A 27873-nucleotide genomic window follows, 5' to 3' on the forward strand; every position below is an offset into this window, starting at 1 on the left:
TGATACCTTGCTGCATTATGAGAAACTGTCCTAGTAAGCTGTCTATTTAATCTTGGTTGATGTTGGATAATTAGCAGTAATTCCTCATGTATGTAAGTAACACCCTTTTTTTTTTTTCCCCACTGATGTGAATTTTGTTTTCCAATTACACTTTCAGCTGTACAGTCTATGGATCATTCTTTTGATGGAATATCCATAAATGTGGAGGAAGGTGCCTACCAAAGAAAATCTCGTAGCTGATATTTCAGACAAATCCTCCAGTTTGTTAGGAATCAAAAATGAAGCAAATATACATTGTCTCTTTACTGTGTGGTTATTGCTTTCCATGTAATCTAGTGAAACAAATGGGATAGCTGGAATTTCTTCTGGATCACAAGCGCTATGAGTGACACACAGGAAAATCCACTGAACCTATTTCAAGTGTTGTGCCCTAATGCTTGACAGTGAGGTTTACATGTGACTGCAGCTCACTTCCCTTTGCTCTATTAACAGGGCTGTATTTGTTCAGCTTGAAATATATGGGGCACTTACGAGATTAAAAATGTTTTGTCCTAATATTAAGTACTTAATTTAATCACACCTTCATGTGTGATCTGATGAACTGAGTTCACATCTGGAGCTGGAAAGAGCAGCATTGTTCATTTGTGCAGCAGTGCCTTTGCAGATCTGCTGTGTGCTTGGAGTTGTGGTACAGGAGAGAGATACGGTATTAAAATGTACTCCAGACATATCCCTACTCCCTTTCATTGTACCCGTGTTAACTCTCCATGGCATTTCAGTTATTTGATTTAGAGGGGAAAGATTCTGTGTTGCTCATAGATTCTAGTCGCTGGGGAGTGGGTGCTATGCAGCAACAATCCAGGTACCCATAGATAATTGGGTCACCTCTGGGCAAATAGGTAAGAGCTATAACTGGTTGATAACACTCATTGTAACTTTTCAGCCGCTCCTTGGTTAAGATACAGAGGAAAGCATTGCAACATAGTAAAGTCAAAAAGTCATTTTGAGAAGCAAAATTTGCATGTTTTGATCGTGTGGGTACTTCTGTTGGAGATTGACCACTAACACCTTTGCTCTGTCTTTTCCCTCATTTACTGACCTGACAAAGTGGAGGGCCCTAAACTCTTGGCTGAGTGGAACCTTACGAAGTATCAACATGAAAGCAGTATTTTTCCTTTACGTTTGCAGCGTTAGAAATCTCAGCATTACGTTACCAAATGAAGTTGGTTCTTAGTCCTATGTGCTCCAGTCCTCTTAGATACTTCCAGCAGAGTAAGGCAAATCTTGAATCCAACTCAGAACTTGTATTTGGTATCTCAGGAGCAATGCCAAGTGCTTAATCATGAATCCCTCATTTGTGTCTGAGCGCATTAGCTCAGCCAGACAGAAAGAGGTTTGAATTACTGCTGGTGGTGCTCAGGTGGCGTGAAAGAATGTCATCTGGTGACAAGAATCACTGACAAAAAAAGAGCAATCCTGCTTGCTTTCTCAAAGCTCCAGGACAGTTAGTGAAACATGAGCACAGGAGGCATTTGTAATGATAAACAGGACATACTCAACTGGGAACATACTGGTAAATGTGACTGCTCATAAAACAGTATGAGTTCTTTTTTCCTAGTGGAGTCACGCGTAAACTTTTTTCTACTGCTGTTTTTCTATAAACTTAAAACTCTGCATGCAGTGTTACGCTTGCAGGTTTAACTCAAAAGCACATTAAAAGCATGTAAGCAAACTGAGAAAGTGCACCATGATGTAATTATTGGTGTGCTGCCCTCTATTTGTTGTTGCTGTTCAATTTACTGTGACTGCTCACAGTGATGGAAATAGTGCTTCATGTTGGTATTGTGCCTTGGGACCTTTGGCTGAGCATAACCCTGCAGCTTATTCTGCATTTGTCAGTACAGTTACAACAGTGCTGTACTGACAACTATACAGTAGTGTACAGTTCCTAACCTTTGTGTCTTTTAGGTAAGGATAAGAAGGGAAGCTGCAACCTGTCTCGTGTGGACAGCACCACCTGCCTCTTCCCTGTTGAGGAGAAAGCTGTGGAATACTACTTTGCTTCTGATGCTAGGTAATGTGCTACAGCATCTTTCAATGTAGATATAGATTTGTTCTTTAGAGGCAAATCTTAACTATTGTTAAGATTCCAGAGGTGTGTGTTGGGAAACCTGGGAGAGCACAGACCAAAGTAACAGGACAGATGTTGCTTCTCCAGTGATCTCTGTACACGGGCAATTCCTTTGTTGTCAAAGGTGGCCTATTTTAGTGAAAGTAGGAAGGAATGACTTAACAACAGCTTTATCAGAACTGGTGGTTTTCTGTGTATTGGGGAAATCGATACTCGTTGCAGAAATGTAAAAACACTGCAGTGCTCAAATCAACAGGGCGTTTTGTCATAGTGTTTTGAAGAGTCTTGGGGTATCCCTCCATGCTCTGATCTCACAGAGCACACCCAAGGTCAGAACAAAAACTGCTAAAATAGTAGCCGATGTGCTTCAGTGCAGCTCTCTTTGAGTAAGAGAGCAGAGTCTGAAATCTAATGGTAATTCCAATATTGGCACTCCTCAAGTAACCTGCAAGCAGGGAAGGTGTTTGCTAGTAGCCAGTGCTTGGAGTATGTCTAAGTAGATCTTGAAGTACTTTAAGAGATGGCCAGGTTGCCCAAGGTTTTATAGATGGGGGGAAAATGAGATGCAAGGAGGAATGATTGCTCATCAGTGGAAAAAGAAAGGGACTCGCACCTGCAATTGAGCATCCTGTGTGTTACCTTCTTCATGACTTCCACTCTAGCTCCTAATGCTTAGATTCCATTACTTTGTCTGAGGAGCTCATAGTTTCTTCTTCAAGCAGGCACTGAGCTCAATAATGAGGTAGATGGGAAAAATCCAGTTATTGGCAGTGTGGAAATGTTCTTCTCATTAAAAAATAAAATTCCACTGATACGAGTAACTTCTAAAATCTTTATGTTCAATTATAAATAGGGCTGTAGCCCTCGTATTTCTGTGGCAAATAATGTCTTACGGCACATGATGTATGCTTTTATAGCGCTGTCATTGAGCATACCAACAGAGTGATTTTCCTTGAGGATGATGATGTAGCAGCTGTGGTTGATGGCCGTCTCTCCATCCACCGGATCAAACGTACAGCAGGCGATCACCCTGGGCGTGCCGTGCAAACCTTGCAGATGGAGCTTCAACAGATTATGAAGGGTAACTTCTGAATGTCACCTGGGTATTTGCACATACCCACCGTCACAAGAATTATTCAGGTTGTGAAGGACCTCTGTGGATCTGGATCTGGCCCTGCACAACCTGGATCAAGTTGTTTTATTCAAGTAAGAGAGCAGAGACGGAAATCTGATGGTAATTCTAATACTGACAACCCAAATCAGGTTGTTCAGATCATTATTTAGTTGAGTTTGGAGTATGTCAAAGGATGGAAATCCCACAGACTCTCTTAGCACCTGTTCCAGTGCTTGACCTCACCCTCGTGGTGCAAGAAATTGATCTTGCATCTAATGAGACTTTTCTTCAACCTAACACCATAACGAGAATTGTGGGGCTGAGGATTCTCCCTCCTGCTTGGAGGCATTGGTATGTTCTGAGATTGAACCCTAGCCAGCTTGGATCTAACCATTAGTTGACACATTCTGATACCTTGAATCTAGTTCTTACAATGAACTGATGCTTTGGTAGAAAATGAAATGAAATGAAGGTTCATTAGGTACAAGAATGAAAAATCATCTCTGACTGATAACTGGCATGCCAGTGACTCTGATTTAAAGCTTTTCCCCATGTGAACATAAATTATCTGAAAGTAAATAAAAGTATTATCTTGTCTCTTATTTATTTTATAGGTAACTTCAGCTCGTTCATGCAAAAGGAGATTTTTGAGCAGCCAGAATCCGTTGTTAATACCATGAGAGGAAGGGTCAACTTTGATGACTACACTGGTAATTGAGATGAATCCTTCTTTATTTCTGGCGGCGCAACATCCAACCATTATTCACACCAGTAATCTTGAGAAGTTCTGGTACTTGGCCACCCTAATTTTTCTCTCTGAATCTTGCCTACAGTGAATCTTGGTGGCTTGAAGGATCACATTAAGGAGATTCAGAGGTGTCGTCGTCTAATCCTTATTGCCTGCGGGACGAGTTACCATGCTGGAGTTGCAGTAAGTGGTCAGTCTCTATCTGTTTGTGAGCTGTAGGTAGAGCTGAATGATGCTGCATCTGTGAGCAGGATAAGGATGAAATGATAATGCTCAGCAAATGTGTACTGCTTGGTGAAGATCCTTTGGAAACTGCATTTACCAGACTTTCAAATTGCTAGCAGCAAAGATAGAATCATAGAATGGCCTGGATTGCAAAGGATTTCAAAGATCATCTGTTTTCAACCCCCCTGCCACAGACAGCGTTGCCAGCCACCAGACCAGGCTGCCCAGAGCCACATCCAGCCTGGCCTTGAGTGCATCCAGGGACAAGATAGGAACTAAAAGTTTGAACACTTGAGTGCTCTATGAAAATGTTGACGGTATTCAGTTGAGTAGCCACAACAAGTTTCTGGCTTGGCCTGGATACTGTTGGTGGCTCTTGAATTCACCAGTAATAGAAGTTGCAGTCTGATGGAATAACACTCTATAAGAAGGAGGAATTTTTCAGAAGGATTGGAAGCAGTTGGCCCTATAGGCTTTATATGGGGCAGAAGCAGGGTAGCTTTTCACAGGGTTAGTTAGATGTAACTTGAGTATACTGAGAGAATATAATCTAGTTCTAATTTTTTAAATGTATTTTGTTAGTAATATCTTTCTAACATTACCGTTTGCCAGACCCGTCAGGTTCTGGAAGAACTGACTGAATTACCTGTGATGGTTGAACTAGCCAGTGATTTCCTGGATAGAAACACTCCTGTCTTTAGAGATGATGTTTGCTTTTTCATCAGCCAGTCAGGTATGGTCTCACTTTACCACCCAACTCGCTCATATCTTTCCTGTAAGCCTGGGAGGCCAAAGTCAGCGGGGCTGAATTCTTGTGCCTGTCTGTAGGACTGCAAATCCTACATGCAAAGGAAGAAATTAGCACAAACATACAGGAGGTGGGGGGAAAAAAATGGAGTGGTTCTCCCCCTGTCCATCTGCAAGTGTTCATTTAGCTGAGCCTTACACATGGTGATGGTGGTTTTGTTTCCTTTCTCTGTGAGGAAATATTCCATCAACCAGAAGGCTGAAAAAACATTCTTCTGAGGTCTGGGTAAAGGCAACACAGTAGTTTCATTGAATAGTTGTAGTTCTTTAGTGAAAGCTTTACTAGATACTGAGCTGCATAGTGGATCAGCTCTGTGGAAGACTACTGCAGGAAAAGTACAGCAGCCTTGGAATGGAACGAGTGAGAAAACACATGCTTATCTTAAAAAAGAAATATAGTGATATATCCTATTTAAAATATTTTCAAGGGCAATAGCAAGAATTTATCTTAATTTTAGTTGCAGATTGTTGCAGCTGATTTTCGGCTTTGTTATTGTAAACTAGTGGCTAGTTTTTCCTCAATACAATGAAATACACTTCAGGTGGCAAAGTGGCAGGTAACTCAGAGTGTCCCTTATAGGGGACTCATGTAAGTGTTGCAGCTTTTTCCCAGATTTTGAAACCTTTTGCTTTTTCTTACAAGTTGCACTGTCCCAAATGTAGCAGGCGACTGATTGAGGACGCCCTAGGGGATAGATCTTTCCCCTGAAATGTTGGATGTGGCCTGCAAACAAGGATTTTCCTGGAACCTAAGCTTGTTCATCAGGCATTACAAAACCAAACCAAAGTAAATGCTCAACCCCCGCTTACCCCCACTCATAAATCTATTTTTCTACCCTTAGATTTCCACCCTACTGGCTGGTAGTATGTTATGCAGTGTGCAGCCAGTGTTGTTTTTGTTTTGGAATATTGAAGTAGAAGTGAACCTAACTTGCTTTGTTTTTCTGTTGTTGTTGTATGGACAGGAGCACCTCAAAAGAGGTGTTCTTTTAGGAGAAAGGCAAATTGATATGATATATGGTAGCTTCTAGTCTCATCTGTGGATCTCAGCCCACAAACATCACTGCTGGGATCACCTATGTGAGGACTATATTTTCCCACTCACAGAGTTCATTTAAACCAATCTTTTAAATTGCTGACTCCTTTGCTTACAGACAAATACAAACCTTTAAGATTCTATTGGGGAAAGCACTGCAGTTCTACATCTGCAGTGGCTGGAGTAACTGATACAAATGGCAGCATTGGAAAATGTGTCTTTTCAGGTGAGACAGCAGATACTTTGATGGGTCTTCGGTACTGCAAAGAGAGAGGAGCCTTAACTGTAGGCATAACCAACACAGTTGGCAGCTCTATATCACGGGAGACAGATTGTGGAGTCCATATCAATGCAGGACCAGAGATAGGGGTTGCCAGTACCAAGGTAATACCAAGTTCACAGACCTTACTCTCTTATTATATGACTCCTCAGAATGCTTTCTATTCCCTTTTTAACAGTTGTAATGGATGACTGTGCGGTCAGTGATCGTGTGTGCATCAATACTATTCATTTTCCTTTTCTTGTATCTTCCAAAGAGCTTTCTTCTATTTTGTAAAGGAAATATTGCAAGGAAGCAGTGTTAAATGTTGAAAACAAAGGGGTCTCAGAGAGAAAAATGCCCTAAGAGGCAAAAATTCTCTTCCCAGTCATTTGTCCTGAGCTAAAGTCTTGGTTTAAAATTAGGTCTCAAGATGGAAAAGGAGGTAGTAAGAACTTGAGAAACTTAGTACATAACTGCCCTGAATCACACTGCTTTACCAAAGAATGCTGATGTTAAAGCTTTACTTTTAGCAAATGGGGGAATGGTGGATAAAATAAACCCATTTTTTGTGTCCATGTAAGAGTTATTCTCTGGTTGGTGTATCTGACTGCATGTGATACAGTTTAAAATACTGTGCTATGCTGCATTTCATTTCAGTGAAGTACTTCTGCACAGTGAAATCTGCTTTGATTTAGTTATATTTAGAGGCGAGATGATGTCAATCTGTTACATAAATTCAGCCAAAAACCACATTGGAGTTTAATAGTTCAGTGGGGAATTTGATCATGGAAAATTCATGAGTCTCTTACAAGAAAACTTTGAATGAGTTGTTTGTTGCTGTGTTGTTTTCACATAGCCAATGGTTGGAGATAACTGAAAATGGCATTTTCTTTCTGGAAATGTGAGGAGCTACCAAAGTTGTGCATATATGAAATGTGAACTGGAAGAGTTTCTCCCCTAAGGCTGTATATTCCAGTTCATTTTGAGAACACACGATAGATAATGTAACACGTCTTCAACTGCATGCTACCCAAAAGTAGGAGGTCACATTCTGTATCAAACTCTCCTAGTCACCATCATTCAAGCTTTTTAAAATTCCTTCAGAGCTGTTCTCTAGCATTCAGCATGGGGGTTGTTTTGATCATGGTTGAGAAAGGGGCAGAACTACTACAAACCTTAATCTTATTTCTAAGTGACATCAACCTTAGGCTGGTTCTGCAGAGCATTTCATCACAACACTGATCTTTTAAAGAATTCGAAGACTTGCCTTCATAATAGCTGTTGGATTCTGTGCCTCAGATGTTATTACAGACAGAGTTGCCTTGAGCACTGTGTAGATGATTTTTCCCCAGACTTGGTGATACCCATCACTGGGATCTTTTAGAGAGCCTTTGCAAGGTGAGGTGTTCAGAAGCTGTTCCTGAAGAGCTGGGGGGAGGGAAGGGTGGGAAGTCACCTTTTCAGTGACTTGCTTGCATTACTTCTCTTGCATGTGGTCCAAAAATCCTACAGCCAGCGGTGCAGTGTCACAATGTCCAGATGTAGTGGTGGGCTTCCACTGTGTGTCTCCATCACTGGGTCTGCTGGTCATCAGTGCTGTCATCATTTGCTCCCTCAAATACAGGAAGAAGGACACAGCTATAGTCCTAAAACTGGATTTAGTAGTTGCCAGAAATTCTAGGAATGCTCTTTGCTCATGTTCCTCTTTCCTACTTAATTGGAAGGAAAGCTACCATTTAGTAATATATTAAGAATGAAATCAGCAGCTAATTGAAGGATGTTGTAGTAGGTGACAGCTGTTTGCTTTCTGTCTTAATAATATGCTTCCCTCTCCTTCTTTCTCCCTTCCCCTTACTAGGCCTATACCAGCCAGTTTGTCTCTTTGGTGATGTTTGCTCTCATGATGTGTGATGACAGAATTTCTATGCAAGAAAGACGCAAGGAAATCATGCGTGGTCTCAAAGGACTGCCAGGTAGGAAAACATTGCATTGATTCCGTCTTGCCAAGTAATGTTTAATAGCATAGGTGAACCTGACAGTGCCTAAGCTTTGCATTTGAAAGATGGGAGGATTGAGATTTGTGCAATGTGACTGTCAATGGTAACTTTGCAACTATATTCTCTCTGATGCATTCGCAGCACTAAATTGGACTATTAAACACGAGTCCAGTTCACTCTGCAAGTCATAGCTGTCTGTTATATGAAGTATAGGCAACGTGTACTGTTTGAGAGAGGCAGGGTTATAAGCAGACACAACTTCAATTCTTTCAGACTTGATTAAAGAAGTGCTGAGTATGGATGATGAGATCCAGAAGCTGGCCACAGAGCTGTACCATCAGAAGTCTGTTCTTATCATGGGACGTGGCTACCACTATGCTACATGTCTAGAAGGAGCTTTGGTAAGAGATTTCTTTGTTTGAAACTTTTTCAGGTGTACTTAGCTGTGGGCTTAGATTAGGCACCTGGCTACAAGCTGATTTATAAACAGCAAGCAGGTGTGGTCTGCTGGCTGACACAGGCTGAAGTAGTGTGTGAAATAACACTTGCCATATTGGTGCTGTTATTTCCACGTGAAGATACACAGTTCGCATCATAGCTGCTGGCTACAGTGGACTGAAATGTATTTTCAGCTTCTGCTTTCGTATTGGGAATATTTTGTGTGTTTGCATTACAGGCAGGGCAACCTGATAAAATCAATTCTTTAAACTGTTGGGGTGACATTTCCAGAAGTGCTCAGCATCCCAAACTGAGCACATTCCTTCTCTACAACATGTGTATTGCAATTTCTACCTCTGAAAAGATTATTTTTGGCATTTTGCTGTCACCTGTGGACATGCACGCATCCTCTTTGTATTTAGCTGCCCAGTTCCAGGCTGTGACGATGTATGCATTGACTGATGACAAATAATGAGGCCTTATGAAAGATTATTTTCTTCCCCATCTAGAAAATTAAAGAAATTACCTATATGCACTCTGAAGGGATATTGGCAGGTGAGCTGAAGCATGGCCCTCTTGCACTGGTGGACAAACTCATGCCTGTTATCATGATCATCATGAGAGACCATACGTATGCAAAGTGCCAGAATGCTCTCCAGCAGGTCATTGCACGACAAGTAAGTACCTGTAAAAACTTCTGGTGCACCAGAAATGCAGGCTTTAATATGGAAGTGGCTTTATTGTTATAGGGCACCCTACCTATCTGCTATAGTGTCACTGCCTATAATGCGAGCTTGGTAGGTGGTTGTTATAGGCAGTTTTGTATAAAACAAAAAACAAGTAGGAAAAAAACAAGTAGGAGGGAGAATGGTTGGTATCTTTATTCTTAAGTTTATGACAGTTTTTGCTACAAATCTTACAGGGTAATAGAAGATGGAGGCTGAGACCTCTGTGGCACTGTGGGTTAGGTTCAAGATATTTGTAGATAACTCCTGCTGAACCAATAGAACTGAGCTAGTTTTTAGTTTTAACAGTATTTCTCTAGCTGAGAATGCATAGAAACTCGTGTTTGATGTGTGGAGTTCATTTTTTAATCCTCTAGGATTTCCCAGTTCAGTCAGGTCACAGAAAAAGGAACAACTCAGACTATGCAGTCATATATACATGCAAAATGCACTGATGTGTTTTAACGAGAAAAGTACACTGACAGAATGCAACAGATGCAGAAGCCTGGTGGGCTTTGTTTATCCTTTAAAATACGCTACAGGGATGTCCATGTGATGTTAAACTGTTTTGTTCTGAATTAAGAGAGGAGTTCTTGCCACCACTGATCTGAATAAAAGTGAAAAACAGAATGTTCCAGACCTGTTTTAATTCAAAATTTGCCTTTTCTTGTTTCAGGGACGACCTGTTATCATTTGTGACAAGGAAGACATTGAGACTATTAAGAATAATAAGAGAACAATCAAAGTTCCCCATTCTGTGGACTGCCTGCAGGGTATCCTGAGTGTTATCCCCCTTCAGCTTCTGGCTTTTCACCTTGCGGTTCTCAGAGGATATGATGTAAGTACAATATTATCTTCCTAATTCCCTTCCTCATCTCTTGCATTTGTACTTGCTACCTGCATGTCTAGAAAAAGTGTATTGGGTGAGTCTGGAAGTCTGTGGGAGGTGTCTGTGTAACTGCTTGAGTTATTGGAACCACGTTAAAAGGTGGACCTAGCAACTGCATTTTGTGAGCAAAATGTGAGGTCTGTGACACATGGCTGAGAACTGTGCAGTTTGAGCTTGGATATATCTGTTTTCTAGTGCTGGATGGCTGGTAGGGAGCAAAGAGGAAGCTAAAAAATCCACAGAAGGATGTTTGATATACAGAGTTTGTGTTGGTTATTTGATCACAACACAGGTACTCATCTCTACCTCTTAGCGCAGTGACCTTCTGCATGTGAGATCTGCAACAGCATACACCGAAGGGACTGAGTCCTTTGTTCTTCTACACTGATTATCCTCATTAATAGGGAAATGTGTTCAGTTGATTTCAATGTAAACACAGAACCAACACTCCACACGTTACAGAGTTGTACACAAAGAAAGTGTGTAAATACTCACGAGCATCTTCTTTCTCCTCCCTCTCTGCAGGTTGATTTTCCAAGAAATCTGGCCAAGTCCGTAACTGTAGAGTGAAAGATCAACTGAATCATAGGGGCAAAGGGGAATTAATTGAAAGACTCTTTTTGGTACCAAAATAACTTGATTTTAAAGTCCCCTAGGTAAATCTTATTTTGGTAATTGATTGTTTGTGTACAAGATCACTGTAATTCCATTACATTAGTGATTGTCAAATTGATTCCACATGCTATGCCAATAGCCTTGGGTTTTTTGAACAATAGATTTCCATGGAAGCTATTAAATGGTTTTCTTTAAAGATTACTGAGTCTTCTAGGTAAAGGGCCCTCCACTATACTTTCAGATACTGCCATTGTTTCTTACCAAGTGTGGCTCACTCCAGCTGTTGGTGAGAAGCCAATTCAATGCATTACCTGTCATGCTCTCAGACAGTGATAGCAGAGTATACAACTGGAACAGGAGCTGCTGCTGGTCATGGTCATGTTTGTGCAGGTATTTTAACAGTGGGAGAAACTGTAAAAGAGCATTTGGGTCAATTTCTGCCTCATCCATAAAAGGGGATTCAACTGACCTGTATCAGTTTCTTAAGCTTTAGGCATGTGGTAAATGTGCTGAAGAAGTAATGTTGCTTCAGAAAGATGTTATCTATGCCAAATACCTAGCAGCTGACAATCTCATAGAGCTGGGCCATGACACACCATGTGACACGGTGGAAATCACACCTTCAAATGCAAGTGGAAGCAGTGTCTGGCTCAGCACCATGGATGCCTACCAAAAAAAAGGACAGGGAACAGTGCTCAGTTGGTGATGATGTTTATTTTGTTGGCTTTTAATTTGTTTTTAAACAAGCAGCCCTCTTCCTGTGTTGTGGGATGAAGGTTTTCCCTCAGAGCTGTAGCGCTGCAAAGAGATCATAAGGAATGGGCTTTATTTTGCTGCAGGTCACTTAGTGGTTTCTGCCTTCTGTCCTTCGAACAGAGACAGCACTAAATCTCTCTCTGTGAGGCTTGCTGTGTTATAGAGTCCTGTAAGTGCACGGGTTCTGGTTTATTAAGGAGCAGTTCATATGGTTGCAGTGTCATATGTGATTGTGTCAAATTGAGCTGGTGTAAAATTGGTGGATATATAACTTGATAGCCACAAAATAAGAACATTGATAATGATTATTTAGCAAGTTTGCAGAAGTTATGCAGAAAATATGCCTTCAAGATGTTGAACAAGTCATTAAGGGGCAGTTAACATAGTGTTTCCTAATGCAAAAAGGTGAATTCCTACTAGCCTGGTGGGTTTTGAATTAGCTTTATATATGCAAAAGCATAGTACAAGGCAGAAAGCAATGCTTGCTAAGTCCTGGTGAATATTTTGAAGTTCTGCCCCTGGAAAACTGCTTTAACAAATACAGTGTTTGGGGACCATCCATTACCATTAAAACTCAGCTCTGGTGGATGATTTTCAACAGAAGAGGACTGCTCAGACGAAGTGTTTCCAAAGACAGTGGCAATTCTGCTTTATACTGAACCGCAGTAACCTGTTTGACTTCAGTTCATAATCAGCCTGAGGCTGTTTTGTTATGTTAATGAGTAAAATGCTGCGTGCCTGGAAACTTTGTCGAAGCCAACCTATGTATGTTTATTAATATTGTGTTCAGACTACTAATTTATGAATGCATTGTGTTGCCAGCATAGGAAGTGTTGCATTGTAGTTGTACAGCAGTTGCTTATGAGGTGCTGACTCCTACTCTGTGCCTCTGCCTAGGCATGACCAGTAGACTGCTCTTCTTTGAAAGGGTGTAATTCTCCCAGAGGAACAGCAGACTATTTGTGTTCAGTGCTCACAGTCTTGGGGGCAGCTCCTCTTCCTGCTGCCACTCACCTTATTAAGGGAAGCTGTGAACCTTGGGCATGGAGGCTGGGAGCCAGGGAAGGTTCTCCCATTGCCCAGCATAAGGACAGGCAGTACCACACCCTGTGTTCTCATTAGCATGAGGTCTGATGGGAAAGAACTTGCAAGAGAATGGTTTGAAGATCTGTTTCTCCTATTCCATTCAGAAGAAAAGCACCAAGCATTGCTTTTAGCTTGCCTTGTGCAGATAATGGTCTGCCAGCTCACTCCTGGAAGACAGAGTGGTTGACATGGCAGTCAGGGTGGTTAGCCTCACAAAATGCAGATTGCTGTTTGGTAGAAGGTTGGTAATGTGGGCTGTTAAATACTTGTGGAAGCTGTGTACAAAGAGGACCAAAGAACAGGATTCTAAATGAAAAATGTAATGAATCTGACACTCTCCTGTTGGATGTAACTGTACAGATATTGCTGAGCTCTTTGGTTTTAATGCTGTGATAGACAAATCCTTATTCTCTGTAAGTCTCCACAACAGATTCTTCATTTGTCTGAAGTAAGGTAGTATTCACCCACTGCATCCTGCAGGATTGCCAGCAAACTGCCTCAAGTGTACAAACTGCCAAAACAAAGGTGTAGAACGTGCAGGTAGGATGTTGTCATGCTTCAACGGAGGACACTTGCTAGGAAGAATTTCCTTGATGAGCATGGTAGGGAATCCGTAAAGCATCTCATTGTTAATTGCCATGCCAGTGTGAAGTCAGATTGTATAAAGGACTCTTCCTAGCTTTCCTTACCTCATTTTGTGTAGATGTGTTGTGTTTTGATGAACAGATGGTATTTCTCTCTTTCCCTAGAGGACTTTTAGAATGTCTTGTGATATTTATTAACAGCAGTCAGTCTTCTACTCTCCAGAATGAATGTTTTGCTTACTGAGCCAGTCCAACTCCCTCCTCCTGATGGAGGTGTGCAGACATCCAGCAGCTCTTCACTAAAATCCAGCCATGGGTAAACACCAATAAAGCCTTTTCTCATTTTGCACAGCAGCTGCCTGTTACTCCTTATGTTGGCCAGAAAGGTTTTTCCTTCTGTCTGCACTGAAGAAAGGCTGTACTCAGCTCTGAATTTGTCAAATGATTGAGTACTGTTTGCACATACGTCATTGCAAGGAGCCCAGAGCAGTGTTGGGATAGCCAGGTGTCTGTAGGGTGCAGTGATGGTTTGGGGATGCCATTCTGTCCATATCCTTGTCCGTAAAGTCTCTTTGTATGTAAAGAGCTGCACTAGTGAAAGCTCTAAGACAAGTGGAGAATCTCACATGTATAACAGCATGCAATCTTGCTTAATTAGTATCCCTAAGGATAGCCTGGACTAGCTGGGTTGGGTTAAGCTGCAGAGTGAGACATCTAAAAGCTCAAGGAGGACCAAAATTAGTGCAGAATGAGGGGTTTTCTCCCTTCTGGTAGCAGTCCTTCACAGCACAAGCAGCAGCATGTAGGATGGACGGGGGAGCTGCAGTTTGACACATTGGTTGTTTGTGGCTGATTTTAGATCCCACCTGATGGTACCAAATTTGCCTCAAAAAGCACAGAGTCCATCCACCGCATCAGGAAGAAGAAATAAGGAATTGGTTTTGAATCAGAGGATAAAACTACTTGCCTTCAATTCAGTGCGTGTAAATAGACATTTGAAATGGCAGATACCACCATTTCTTCCCTATGGGTCTGTTTGCCTCTGCTTGTACATATCCAGCTCTCTTGGTTTGTGGGGACCAGACTGTACCTTGTTTCCTGTTGTGTGCTATATGCAGATGTCTTATTTTGTCTGTAGTGTTTTATAATTTGGGTTTTGTCTTTTTGCTTACTTTTTTTGTATCTTACCCTTTGAATAAAATCAAGTGCCCTACATGAAACAAATGGAATTACTGGTCTTTAGTTAAATATATGTAGAAGTATCAAATGCTCATTTGTTTTCTTAGATAAAATGAGCAGCTTGGACACGTTCTTCTTAATAAACACCTTTCCTGTGCAAGTAGTAAAGCCACGAGGCTGCTTTTGGATGGTAGTTCCTTGAAACAAGGTGTCTGTGTCCATAGTATCAATTACAATCACAGAACTAGAGCCGGGAGTGAAGTGCCATAGATTTACGGGCAGCAGTTAAATACATATTATGGGGATGAAGTTATCTCAGTGGGGCCACCTGGCCAGGCCTGTGCTTTGGGAGCTGCTTTTGGACAAGCCTGATCCCAAAGCTGTTTTATTTCTCACCTATTTCCATGATTTTATCAAGTAGTTGGAATATATCACAGGCATTGGAAAAAAGAAAAAGCCAGCTGGCTCACCCAGATGGCCCATTCCATGCTAAAGAGGCTGTGACAAATCAGATCCATACCTCAAGAGGGGGGCAGGACACCTTTTTTCCACCTCCCCTCTTCAGGCCCTATTAAAAATCCATATTTCTGTGGTCCTCACAAACTCCCGTGGTAACAACTTTACACAAACAAGCTGCCTGCCCATGTCTGGATTCTGAAAGTGGTGGCAAGCCCTGGCATGTGGGGGGCACGGAGGATGTGGATGCCCCATCCCTGGAAATGCTTAAGGCTGTCGATGCGGCCTTGGGCAGGCTGAGCTGGTGGGTGGGCTGTGAGGTCCCTTCTGACCTAACCATGGTCCTATGGTTCTATGTGCTTAGAAGATGGTTTCAGAGCAGACAGAACAGCCTCAAATCACAGAAAGACTCCTTTCAAAAAGCAAAGGGCTAGGACAGCAGCGTCTCCACCAGGCTCAGAAAACATCCTTTGCCCTTCTGATCTGGCTCCTGAAGCAGCTTAAAATCTGTTGCGTCTCTCTAAAAAGAGAGATCTCTTCCTGCATCTTCTCACTGCACTCATCCCACTTGGGTTACCCAATGGCCAATGAGTATCAGAGTAAACACTGTATGAAGAAGCAATAAAGCAAGGGATTCATGGGCGGCCATCTTCAGTTTGACACCCCACATAGTTTATGGTTATGGATTATACCCTGGTCACATCTCCAGACTTCCCTGTTTCTGCAGGTGGATCGCATCACTGCCCCTAAGGACTGAGAGCAGCTGCTTGCATGGAAGGAGCAAGGGGTGAACTGCAGGCGGCCAACACCACAGCGCTGGCCTCTGCCTGCACCCCAGGGTATCACCCAGTCCTATCTGCTTGGAGTGGTTTGCAGTGAGGCACAGAGAACCCACCGGAGAAGTGTTACAAAGCACAGGTTATTCTGGTTGCATTTTGCATTGCAGTTCTTGCCTTGGTTCTAGGTTTTAAGCAATAAAATGTCCGTGGATGTTTTATTTAAAAAAAAAAAAAAAAAAAAAAATGCCTCAAGGGGAACATTCTGCTTTGGTAGTTGCTGATGTTTTCATGGAGGGTTCCTTTCCTTCTTGGCTTCTGCAGCCCATGAAACAAAGAGTTCATAGAATCATAGAAACATTAAGGTTGGAAAAGGCTTCTAAGATCACCAACTGCAACCCCAACCTTTCCTCATCATGAAAAGCCCATAGCAGCACTTGGTCCTTCAGCCACTGCTGGGTGATCAGCCCTCATCTCCATTCAGTCAATTTGAGCTGGTCTGGGGGGAAAAATAATTGAGTTTTCTGCTTGCTCCTAACCCAGAGCTCTGTGCTGCTGCTTGGGTATGGTTCCATTTGTCTGCAGCCCAAGCAGAACATTTGTTCCTGCTGCAAAGTTGTGCATTTCTGCAAGAAATTGCTCCTTGAGATAACATCCCCAACCCTCTCCTTGGCTGAAGGTCCTTCTCCAGCAGCATGAGTGTATTCCTGTCTAACCTGGAGCATGGGAAGCAATGCAGCAGCAAACTGCAGCACTATGGGGTTGCCAGCACACAGAACATTGTATTCCAGCAACGGTAGAAGGGGAGGAAAAAAAGGTGAAATCAGGCATTTTTGGACAGGAACCACATGGGGAGAGGAAGTGACAGGATTCAATGGGAGTGGTGTAGGAAGAGTAAAGAATGCGACCTGTCAATTGCTCTTTGTCCTTCTATAGAAGCATCCTTGCACTGATTTTTCCATCTCCCATAGCTGTTCTGCTTCTGCTGCTGCACAGAGAAGTCAGCAATTGCAATGTTTGCATCAAAATCTGGATTATTATATAATAGCCTCATGAATTTTGCCTGCTGACACTGTCTAGTAAACGATCCCATGAACTGATGCAATCCTTTCTATGGCTCCACTCAGGCTCTGCAGAACTAAGCGGGTTCCCTGGCAGCTTTCCAGCATTTCTCTCTTGTTTTTTGGTTTTCTTACACTTTGTTCTGCTTCTTATTTATTTAGTTTTATGTTGTGGGAATGTAGAAATGTGCCGCAGTAGATGATGGGTGGTCCAGCGCTTGGCTTTGGTTGGCAGCTGCTCAGCCAAATTGTTTCAGCAAGGAATAATCATCCCTGAGGTGTAAGGGAAGGCCATGTCTCCTCTAGTCTGTATTTAGGCAAAACTCCCTGCAGGCAGTAGGGGGGGGGGAGGGAGGGGGGCAGCATTGGAGCGTCAGCAGTGTCTCCAGATGTAAGTCCACTGTGATGGGGGCAAGTGGCTCTTGGCAAGTGGCTCTTCCATGGCAGAGATGGGGATGCGCAGATGGAGCAAACTGGAAAACGTGAATGGAGGTGAATGTGTCTGAGTGCTGTGCTTGGGTTGGGGGCAATCCCAGCCACTGGGACTGTGGGTGATGGATGAGGCTTTGGGCACACAGACTATGGGAGGTGCCCCAGCCCATGGCCGGGTTGGGTCTGGGCTGGTTTAAATGTCCCTTCCAACTCAACTGTGAGCACACAGTGGAGCCAGGGAAGGGCACAGCACAGGTTGGTGCAGCCCCTTTGTGTTCTGTAGAATAGGAGAGAAACACCAGGAACAAACCCCCTCTACCGGCTGCTCACGCCCTATGTGCAGCAGCTTCATTGTGATGGACGGCACTAAGTGAATGTGGCATTTCTTTGGCTCTCGCTCACGTGCTTCTCTCCTCTGTCTGGTGTACGTGACAAATGAGCTGCTTCTGTTTTATAGGGAAGTTTGTTAAAGGGCAGGCTTGGAAGGCTGGAAGCATAGCTGTGCAGCCCCGGCTGGAGCAGACATGAGATGAATATATATCTGGAGACAAAGGGAGGCTCTTGCCAAGAGAAAAATCAAAAGTTGTTTTGCGTGGGGGAGCCAGATTCCCTTCTAAGGCATCCTATACATCAAGGCTTAATCCTGCAGTGTTTGGTTTGGCAGCAGTCCTACTATACCAAATACACATTGGTGCTATAAAAAGAGCAAACAGCTCCACAAGGAGCTGTATCCCATGTCCTGCAGTGGTGCAGCAATGACATGAGCCTCATTTAGGGCCATGTGTGCACCACCACTTTGCTGCACCATGTATTATGCTAAAAAGAAATCTGTGTATTTTCCACAGTTTTCAGATCAGAGGATACAATTTCTGAAGCTCCCTCCATATCCAAGGTGTTTCTCAGGAATGTATGCAAAGCTTTGGCTTTGGCCCTTCTCTCCCTGTTAACATTTGCATTTGTTCCCATGTGCCTTTGTCTGCCTGGAAACACACTGGGGTGAGGTCTGATAGCATCCAGTCCCAAAAAGCAGCCAGAGCAGCACTTTCTTCATCACTATCTCTGATGCCTCCCATTTCTAATGGGCACTCTTTCAAACCATGCCAGTTTGGCCTTGGGTAAGTAGATAGAGTTACCTTCATATTTGCAGCATGACCTCAGCTTTCCTCCACCTACTGCAGACTCTCTGGTTATTTAAAGAACCCACAGGAACTAACCCTGTGAGATTTTTATTATTTAAAAATCCGCAGCAGCTATGCAGCCCATGAGGCAGAGCCTTGTGAGCTCTGCACCAGGCAAGATCCTGCCCACCAACAGCACTGTTCTAGGAGTTGAATCCTCCCAAGGTGTCTTTCTCTGGGCACAATGATGCTCCTGGAGCTGCTCTATAGGATCCAGAGCATTGCTGCTGTCTTGGGGAGAGACAGCATCACCAGGTTCTGGGCATAAACTGTTTTTCTATGCCTATGAGAAAAGCCTGGACCAAACCATCCACATCCCTACGCAGGCAGGATCAGATGAGAGAGAATGATGTCAGTTTAACCTTCTGAGCTGGTGGTTAAGAAAACAAACAGAAAACCATCTGATGCTCCTGAAGTTGAGTGTATTTTTAGCAAGAGCACAGTTCCTGTGATTTCATGGCAGCCTGGGAAATAGACTTCAGTGATCAACACGTACAGAGACATGAAGCTTAGCCCCTCCCTCCCCCCAAATATTAAGAATTCACATCATATTCCAACAAAACAGAGATTCCCAAGTTCCAGTCAATGGAAACGTTGCCCATACATCTCTTGTCTCCCCTGCTGCATTGAAGGCAGCTAAAAATACTCTTGAGCCATTCCTGATTTTTTTTCCACTTCGGCTGTTGCTTTGGTCACGGGGATCCTGCTCTGTTGTTCCCAATGGTGCGTGGTCACAGTATCTCCAACCCTCACATCCCACCAACACGGGGTTTGCTGCGGTTTATTGAGAGCAGAGCCAAAGCTGACCCATGGCCTGGAGAATTTTTCCAATTTTTTTCTTAAAAACAGAGCAGGGATTGCCTAGGCAGAGTGGGATGTTACCCCACAAGAGGCCAATACGCAGATAAAGCTTTTTAAGGCTATGGGTGCTCAGATTTCACATTCCCCATCCCAAAAATGGGTTGGAGGTGTGTAGATGCACTCTATTTCTGCTCAGCTTTTTCTTGGAGATTTTTCCAGTGAGGAAAACCATATAGGAAAAGGACCCTGACGTTCCATTGCCCAGTCGATGCTGGAGGAGACTTTGGGGCTCCAATGGAGGAAAGGATTGGGGACAGCTGAGCCATGCACAGCCGGAGGGATGTGCCAGGAAGGATTTGAAATGGGAACAGAAAGTGGAACACAGAAATCCCCTTGCAATTGAAGTGACCTCATATACTAAGCTCAGTTTTCCACTCGCTGTGGTATTTCTGCATGCTGTTCTCCATTCCTATTAATTCCTCCAGCTCTGAAAAAGGCCCCACTAGTTACTGGCTGTGAAAAACCAGAAAAATCCCTGCTTGTGCTGAGGACAGGGTCAGCCCATGGCATTTCTTCAGGCCACATATGCAGGCACTGCGACACAAGAAAATACCTTTGTGAAATGGTATTTTGCCTTCTTCTGCTAGCAAGAGGGAGCTCTGAAAGCATTTAAATCTTAAAAGATATTTAAATTATCTCAAGAAACATAAGCAGTTTATTCTGGCAGAGTGCTACAGGCTTTCAGCCACTGTCTGTGTGCAACATGATTTATTCTGTTGTTTTTACAAGTGACTTTATGTCTGTTTCTTTTTAAAAAAAAAAGTGTGTTACATTCTTCAGCAACACAAATAATAAAAAGAGGCTTCTGCCATGTCACGGCTGCTTCCATCGACCCCCTTTCAAGAACCTTACCTATGAGTTGGAAGGGGCTTCCTTTGCCAAAAATAGGAAGAAAAAAAAAAAAAAAGGAAAATAAAAGAAGAAAAAATGAATGATTTGCATGCTTGCCAAACAAAGAACTCTGCAGCTGCCCAAAGCCAGCCACGTGCTTAGCAGCATTGCATGCACAGCTCATTGCTTTGCACACACTGTTCTAAAAACAGCATTTCTTGAGGAAATTTAGAAGAAATTCATCATGATCAAATCTATGAGGCCCTGGCACTGCTGCCCACAGAAGTACAGGTTCCCGATCCCTGAAGGTGCCCAAGGCCATGGATGAGCTCTGGACAACCTGAGCTGGTGGGGGACACTCAGCCCACAGCAAGGGATGGGGCTGTAGGGCTGTGAGGTCCCTTCCAAACTGGTAGCTCATGTTTTCAGGAGCTAAAAAGCATGAATCTTTTGCTGAAACAGGGCTGGGTGTATTAAGGCTGAACTTCCTTGTATAAGCTTTCTTTGCGTTAGTTTTCTTTGTGGAATAAAATATTCCAGTAACATCAAAAACCAGTGGGTGCTGGGTCATTAAGCAGAGAGGAAGAAAGAATGTGGGAGGAAACATGTTTAGGTATTTTTAGCAGTTGTGCTAACTTGCCCTTGTTAGAGGTTGCTCAGTGAACTGCATTAAACATTATCCTGTGGTTGTGAGGCTCTGAAAATCGCAGAACTGTAGAGGTTGGAAGGGAGCTCTGGACACGCTGCTGGCTCATGGTTAAGCCATGGTCAACCGTTGGTCAACTGTTGGTCAACTGTTTGATCAATGAATTTGATGAAGCCCAGCGTAAATTTATGTAGTTCTTTAATAATAATCAAGATCAGCAAGAATAATGACTGAATTTAACAAATGACACATGCAACAAACAGAGGGAATAAAACATCATTGCACAGCACTGGCTGAGGTGAAAGAACATAATCCAACATCACATCAGAAGACTCATTTCTTTTCCTTTGCTGCATCAGCACCGCATATAGGACAATGTCACTGCGCACAGAGAGCTCCAAAGCCAGACATTCTGCAAAATTAACAGTGACAGAAGATGTTTTCATGCACCAAGGAGCAGAGGAAGAATTCCAGTGGCCACCAAAGCTCATATGGGTGAATGCCTCAAAATGCAGCCAGCAATAATGTGTGATGTTAGCAATTATAAAACATGCGAGTTTTTGTTGAATGTAGCTGCTTGGTCCTCTGGTGCAATGATAGAAAGCTGTGCTTGAATTGAACACAAAGAGATAATCAAAGTGATCTATTTTGAGCCAAGAAAATTCTTTATTAATGCCATCAGACATCTGTTTATGGCTGTTTAGACCGACCCTATATGTGAACATGTAAAAGTAGTAAACAGAAATATCTGCTGAAGTCCTTTGAAATCATGGAGCAGATGTAGTGCTACTCAGCTCCTTTTGATCTATAATGAGCCTTTACTTAACAACTGGCTAGTGTAGATTGATAGCCTGTGTAATGTGTATCTAGGAAAGTTCTATACAGAGAGAATACATAGGGTGCCATATATCAGCACATGGCGCACCAGCTAATTCAACCTAATTTACATAGCATTAATTGTCTGTGAGTTCATTTCATTTTGGGCCCAAATTTTCCTCTTAATACCTTAAATTCAGTTCTGATGGTGGATGTGCAAAACTCTTCCCAATGCATTGAAGGTTGGGCAGCCCAGCAACCTCATGCCTCAATTAGTGCTGTGTAAAGCAGGTGCTCGTCACTACAGGAAATATTTGTACATTAAAAAAAAAAAAGCCATACAACCACAAAGAAAAAAACACAACAAGCACAGCTTGATACAATAACATGCCATGAAATGTCACTGGCTTTATAATAATTTACTACAACTTGAAAAATGTTCTTTTATCCTCCACACAGGATAGGAAATGCTTCCATCTAACATATGGTAAGCATGCAGTAATAATATGTACAACAACAACAAAACAAAACAAAAAAAAGTTTATTTCTATTCATAAACGGGATGAATACATGGAGGTATTCTGCAATGATTATTTTTCTAGCCCAATGTATGCTTCGTTTTGCTTCTTTCCTACTGTGGATTTTTTTTCTCCTCTGTTTGCAGAGAAGGAAAATTCCTATATACATCTGCAAGAAGTGAGTTTCAGTGATGGAGCATACACTGCTATTATTTTTTTCCCCAGCAGTAGCTTTAGGTTTATGGGTTTATGTTTACTGCTTAATTGACACACACACACACACACAAAAGCCTAAATGCCTTAATGCTGAAAATCAATCTCTTTTCCAACCTGTTTTGGAATACTGAGGTTCTGTTGAGGGAAATATTTATTGATCCTGTTTTACACCGTACTCTTTCAACATCTCACCAAATCCCATTCATCACCAGAGGGAATCCAACCAATTTGTGTTGGGTTGTTAAAGGCTTCCCACTCCAGCATGACCATGACAAAGTCATCTCATTGAACCAACCGTGCCTTCTGCCTGATAGAACTTGACATAGTGAGTGGCAAAACTGGGTTTTGCTCCAAACTGGGGACTGCTCTGTGCCGCCTGCAGACAAAACAGTGTTGGGGTGAACTGCCACCCTTCAAATGAGTCTTCAGATCCATTGTAGCTGTTGTGTTTATGGCACCTAAAAGTGGCACATAGACCAAATGTGGCTTAGCTTGACCCTGGGTCTCATGGTCAGGCTTCACTCACAGGATGTTCTTACCAAGAGGTCCCAAGCCAGGTCTCCACTGAGCCTTTTTCATTTGTACTTTTTCCTCCTTGAGCTTTTTTTTTTTTTTTTTTTTTTTTTTTTTTTTTTTTAAATAGCAAGAAAAGCTAGAATTATTATTTCCAACAGCACTGAAGTAAGCACTTGGCAATGCATTTTTTTACCTGGTAAAAGATGATATGAGCATAAGAAATAAGAACACTTAGATATTCATAGAACAAGAGAGTTTTACCCTTTATGACTTGGCAATTTCCAGTCCTTTCATGAGAACCAATCCTGACCATAAAACAGACTGAAGTGCAGCAGTCTCCCCTATTGCTATCACTAGGCATGTGCTCAGAAAGTTTGCTGTGGTGTGGAATACAGTGGTAGTCCCACAAAGAGGAATGCATGGAGAAATGCATCCAGTGCATTTCTTGGAAGACTGATTCCCATCTTGTATCTGGTGTGGGATTTTTGCCATAGTCAACAATTGCATAGAGAAGTGATGTTGCTGAGAGTTGACAAGAGTGAGTAAGTACACTGGCTCTTTGAGTTTGGAAGACATCTGCTACTTATTCAGGAAGGGAAAACAAATAATAAAAATCCATGTGGAAATATTTTCAGGGCAAAAGTACGTAGTTTACAGAAAAAAACAGGAATGCATCAGTGGTAACCATTTCAAACTGACAATAACAAGGAGTCCAAGCAGACTGGATTTAGAGAAATTGATACGCCTAGCCACCTATTTGTACTAAGGAACTTTCCTTTAAGAATGGAAAACAGAATTAAATTATAGTGCTGAACTGCAGAGGTGTTAATTACATGGATGTAATTAGTCTAAGCCAAATGCAAAGATTCTTCTGTCAACCAGACCTTCCCCAGATTGCTGTGAGCCCCTCTGTCCCAGAGGGAGCACCAATATGCTGTGTCTCACTCCTGTCCTCATGGGAGGAGGCTGAAGCCTGGTGATTGATTTATTGATTGTGCTGATTGATCTTCCATGTGATCCATTTGCCTGGTGGCACTTCGTTTTCATTCACCTGCACTTCCACATCCCAACATACCCCAAACCAGACACCAGAGACCTACCCCTTCTTTTTGGACCCTCAAAGGTGACCTTCCCTTCTCCAATTCACAGGCCACGAGAACAGCTGCCCACCATCAATTCTTCTCCACATTTATGGGGTTTCTGTGGTTGCTGACTTACTGTTGTCCTTAGTCACCTGGCAGCTGGTATGCAACCTGGCTTTCTGTTATCCCGTGAGTCTCACATGGTTAATTTGTGCAGATGTCTTCAGAAGGAGCCTTTTGCAGCTCTTCCCTGGGGAGAACCTTCAATCATTTTTTCAATTTATCCTGGAATCACTGGTGATGAGGCATGGGGAAGCGGTGGGGAGAGCGTTGCTGAAACAGAGCTGGAGTCACTCCTGCAGTCTCTTGGCTTTTCTTGCTTTAATAGTTTGGTGGCACTGATGCTCAAGGGGTTTTAAAGACAACAGAAAATGAAAGGAGAAAGGTGACGATGAAGTCATTCATTCTGTCCCATTCCAATACTGGTGTGGCTTCCTCTGTCCCCCCACCCCCCACCCCAAAGACAGACATGATACAGTACTGCTGAAAAAAAACCCTCAAATGCTTCTAGAAGAGATGGAACCCCTAGACTGTAGGGCGAGGAGGGGGCCGGGATGGAGGGGGCGCCCTGTTTGGTGGTGGGACTTGAGGCAGTGGGGGGAGAGGGGGGAGCGTGGAGGATGGGGAGGGGGCATGGGGTGTGGGAGAGCTGGGGGGCGGTGGGTTGTAGATGGGAACTGGCAGTGGAGGATTGTAGACAGGGGCTGGGGGAGGGGGGGGCAGTGGGTAGGCGTTGTTGAGGGGGTATTTGGGGGGAGGGTCGGCATTCTTCACTCGGGTGAAATTGATGCAACGCCCCTGGAAGAAAAAAGAAGGAGGAAAAACAGAGTTAGTGATGGAAGCTGATGTCCCTGCACATATGAAGCCAAAAAACTGCTTTTCTTGCTGTTCTGTGAGAACGGTGCTAAGCTACAGTTTGTTGTACATTTTTAAACAAAACCTTTGCCCTCTGAGCTATTCTTTTTTCTTTTTTTCCTCCCAAGTTCCAACCTGCAAAAGATCCCACTGTAAATACTCAAATGTCAGAATCAGCACTATTGCATTATGGATTCATTCTTTCAGATATGAAATCATCCAAAAAGGGGCTGGAGGATTTCTGAGCCTGTCCTTTGTTTTGCTGGATCTGCTTTCCTCCTTCTTCTCCCAAAGTAAATGTTTTTCCTGGTGAAAAGATGCCAAATGGAGCACTGAGTTCACAGAACCCTTGAATCATATAGGTTGGAAAAGACCTCCAAGATCATTTAGTCCAATCATCACCACATCCCCTTCGTGCCCACTCAAAGCGCCATGGAACCATTAAAGTTGGAAGAGACCTCTAAGATTCCCGAGCCTGAGCACAACCCACCCCACCCTGCCCACTGACCACATTCTTCAATGCCATATCCCCATGGCTCTTGAACACCTCCAGGGATGGTGACCCCACCATGTCTCTGGGCAGCCTATGGGCAAACTGTGTGGAAGAAGAACCCAAAGTGAAGGAAGGGAAATGCTGGTAGAAAGATGCTGGAAAAATGTTTGATGGGGATGAGTGGAGATGGCGAGGAAGGGACTGACACACAAAGAGATGCAGATGGCTCTGCTCTGAGCACACTGTCAATTCTATCATTATGCTCTGCAGATACCAAGAAACATCTGCCTGAGCTGTTCAGCAGAGGAAAGTGGATTCCTCACTGAAGAATGTAGAGCAGCCACGGCTGAGCACGGGCTGTCTTGTGCAGACAAAGGTCTTTTAAGGAAAACAAAGATTTCACAGCGCTCACACCCTGTGAACATCACCTCAGAGCTGCTCCTTCTGGTGGAAGGTGAACCCCTGCATGGCTCAGCCCAGGCTGTCTGTCTGCAAGAAGAGCCTGTGGCTTCAGTTTGGGCTCTCCTCGAGGAGTGGAGCTCCAGGGCAAAGCAGAGACCCATGGAGTGGCCAGAAATCCCCTCACAGAGCAATTGGGCAGAGAGAAGCCTGAACTGAGCACGCCACTGCCTCAATTCAATGTTCCCTCTGTTCTATTTGATCTTTGCAGGCTGGTGTCTCTGCTTTAATGTTGTTTTAATGCACTTAGTTGTGATTTTAAGTAAACACCAGGGGGTAGGACTGCCGAGTGAGTCAAACTCTGAACCCAAGTTAACCAATTCTGCACAGAGAGAAACAAAACATGAGGATGTTTTCCTTGTTCTGGTTCCATGTCTCCTGCAATAGAACTTTAGCAGTTTCAGACTATTGCTTGTACCAGTTTTGTTTTCTTTATTTATGTTGAAAATAAAATAAATCCGAATGAAAAGCAGCAGTCCAGGAATTCCAGCCAGAGAACAAAAAGTTGCAATTGTTTTTGCGTGGAGAGATTCTCTGTCTGGATGTTCCAGGGGTGAGGTTATGGTGCTGTGGATCCAAATGGAACTGAACACTGCCCAAACTACATTTAAGAGGGTGCAGTGACACTCAGAAATCTTTGGAGCTGGGGTCAGGGCGAGCCCTGAAGGCTGAAAACCATCTAGCATTCATGGCAGTGACCAAGGCATGGTCCAAAATGATATCATGTCCTTACAACTTTGACTTCGCTGGCAAAGATTTGAGTTTTCATTGATGAGAGCTGGCTTGGGCAGCTCGCAATCTCATCATCATAAAAACAGAGCAAGCAACTCATACCAATGCAGAGCTGCACTGTGTTTTACATTGTTTCTTGCAGCCAGCTACCACTTAGTGAACCCATGTCCATGTATACTGCTTATACTCACGACTAATGGTGTCTCTTCCCCTCTCTTTTTGCAGTGAATTGATACCTCCTGAGCAATGCTTCCTACTGCTGTGTAATGGGTAGTTCTGAGGGGCATCCAGCAAAAGTGGAGGACAGATGGAGGTCAGCCTTCCTCCTCCTCTCATGTGAGCTAATAGTTCTCATGTCATTGCTTGACATTTCTCTCAACCATGCACATGGAAGGGAGAGTGCCAGATAGCAGTTTTGAGTTCAGACACTGGGGGCTACATTGCCTCAGAGGAGACAGAGAAACCAACACCTTCCAGGGAAGGACAACTGCCAGACTGAATGACAAGAGGACATAGCCAGGAAAAAAAATTACCATGCCATTACACAGGAGAGGCTGAAAATTTAGTGAGATGCTGGCACTGCTGCCCAGAGAAGAGTGGGTGCCCCATTCCTGATGGTGCTCAAGGCCATGGATGGGGTCCTGGGCAGCCTGAGCTGGTGAGTGGCAACCAGACTGCGGCAGAGATTGGAACTGGATGGGCAGTGAGGTCTCCTCCAATCTAACCGTGATGTGATTCATCTGCCAGTCCGATAACAGACAGAAGGGGAGGGGTTGTGCGAGCCACAGTGTGCCTGTGAGCGGCTCTGTGCTGTTTTATCTGGATGAATGTCTGGGTGAAGGTCAAGTTATGACCCATTCATTCAAGCATTTGCACATTCTCCACTGCCAGCACAGTTCTGTTCATCCTCCAGATGATGTGACCAGCTAGAGACCCTCTAAATTAGAGACCCTCTAAATATCTGTGCTGAAATGTCTTGATCAGCCTCGGGGGCCTGGATGCAAAACTAGAGTGTGTGTCTGAGACACAGCAGAGAAGAGGAGTGCACGGTCTCCCTACAGCCAGTGGAAGGATAAGGATCTTCATGAGACTGTATTATAGCAGGGGCTCATTGCCCATCAGTGAGAACCCTCTCTTGTCTATCCACAAGTGTTCCTCCTCATCAGGTGCCCAGATGGACATCAGATGGATGTGGAAGGTGTTAGCAGAACATCCTGGAGGAAAGAACCCGTTTCCAACAAATGGGCCCTTAAACAGAAGTTGCCTCTCATTCCAGGAGAAAAAGCTCCTGAA

The 27873-nt window shown here is 43.4% G+C and overlaps 2 protein-coding genes across 7 annotated transcripts in view; one reads left to right on the forward strand and one right to left on the reverse strand.

Annotated features, from left to right (window-relative positions):
• The window catches only part of GFPT1 (glutamine--fructose-6-phosphate transaminase 1), a 28925-nt gene extending 12940 nt beyond the window's left edge, over positions 1 to 15985 (forward strand). For 2 of the 5 annotated variants that reach the window (XM_048928114.1, XM_048928118.1), the window contains exons 9-20: positions 158 to 211; positions 1969 to 2074; positions 3049 to 3212; positions 3860 to 3955; positions 4079 to 4176; positions 4831 to 4951; positions 6288 to 6445; positions 8182 to 8296; positions 8594 to 8721; positions 9268 to 9435; positions 10160 to 10321; positions 10898 to 13762. In XM_048928114.1, coding sequence (XP_048784071.1) covers positions 158 to 211; positions 1969 to 2074; positions 3049 to 3212; positions 3860 to 3955; positions 4079 to 4176; positions 4831 to 4951; positions 6288 to 6445; positions 8182 to 8296; positions 8594 to 8721; positions 9268 to 9435; positions 10160 to 10321; positions 10898 to 10942 — 1415 coding nt within the window. In that variant the 3' untranslated portion in view covers positions 10943 to 13762. Of the gene's footprint in view, positions 1 to 157; positions 212 to 1968; positions 2075 to 3048; positions 3213 to 3859; positions 3956 to 4078; positions 4177 to 4830; positions 4952 to 6287; positions 6446 to 8181; positions 8297 to 8593; positions 8722 to 9267; positions 9436 to 10159; positions 10322 to 10897; positions 13763 to 15775 lie in introns of those variants that run through there. The other 3 variants (XM_048928116.1, XM_048928119.1, XM_048928115.1) reach the window with 2 other exon arrangements.
• A 5017-nt stretch (positions 15986 to 21002) lies between these two features.
• The window catches only part of ANTXR1 (ANTXR cell adhesion molecule 1), an 81139-nt gene continuing 74268 nt past the window's right edge, over positions 21003 to 27873 (reverse strand). For both annotated transcript variants that reach the window (XM_048928121.1, XM_048928120.1), the window contains one exon: positions 21003 to 24839. In XM_048928121.1, coding sequence (XP_048784078.1) covers positions 24567 to 24839 — 273 coding nt within the window. In that variant the 3' untranslated portion in view covers positions 21003 to 24566. The remainder of the gene's footprint in view (positions 24840 to 27873) is intronic.

The sequence above is a fragment of the Lagopus muta genome, chromosome 27, assembly GCF_023343835.1.
Source record: "Lagopus muta isolate bLagMut1 chromosome 27, bLagMut1 primary, whole genome shotgun sequence".
Taxonomy (NCBI): Eukaryota; Metazoa; Chordata; class Aves; order Galliformes; family Phasianidae; genus Lagopus; species Lagopus muta.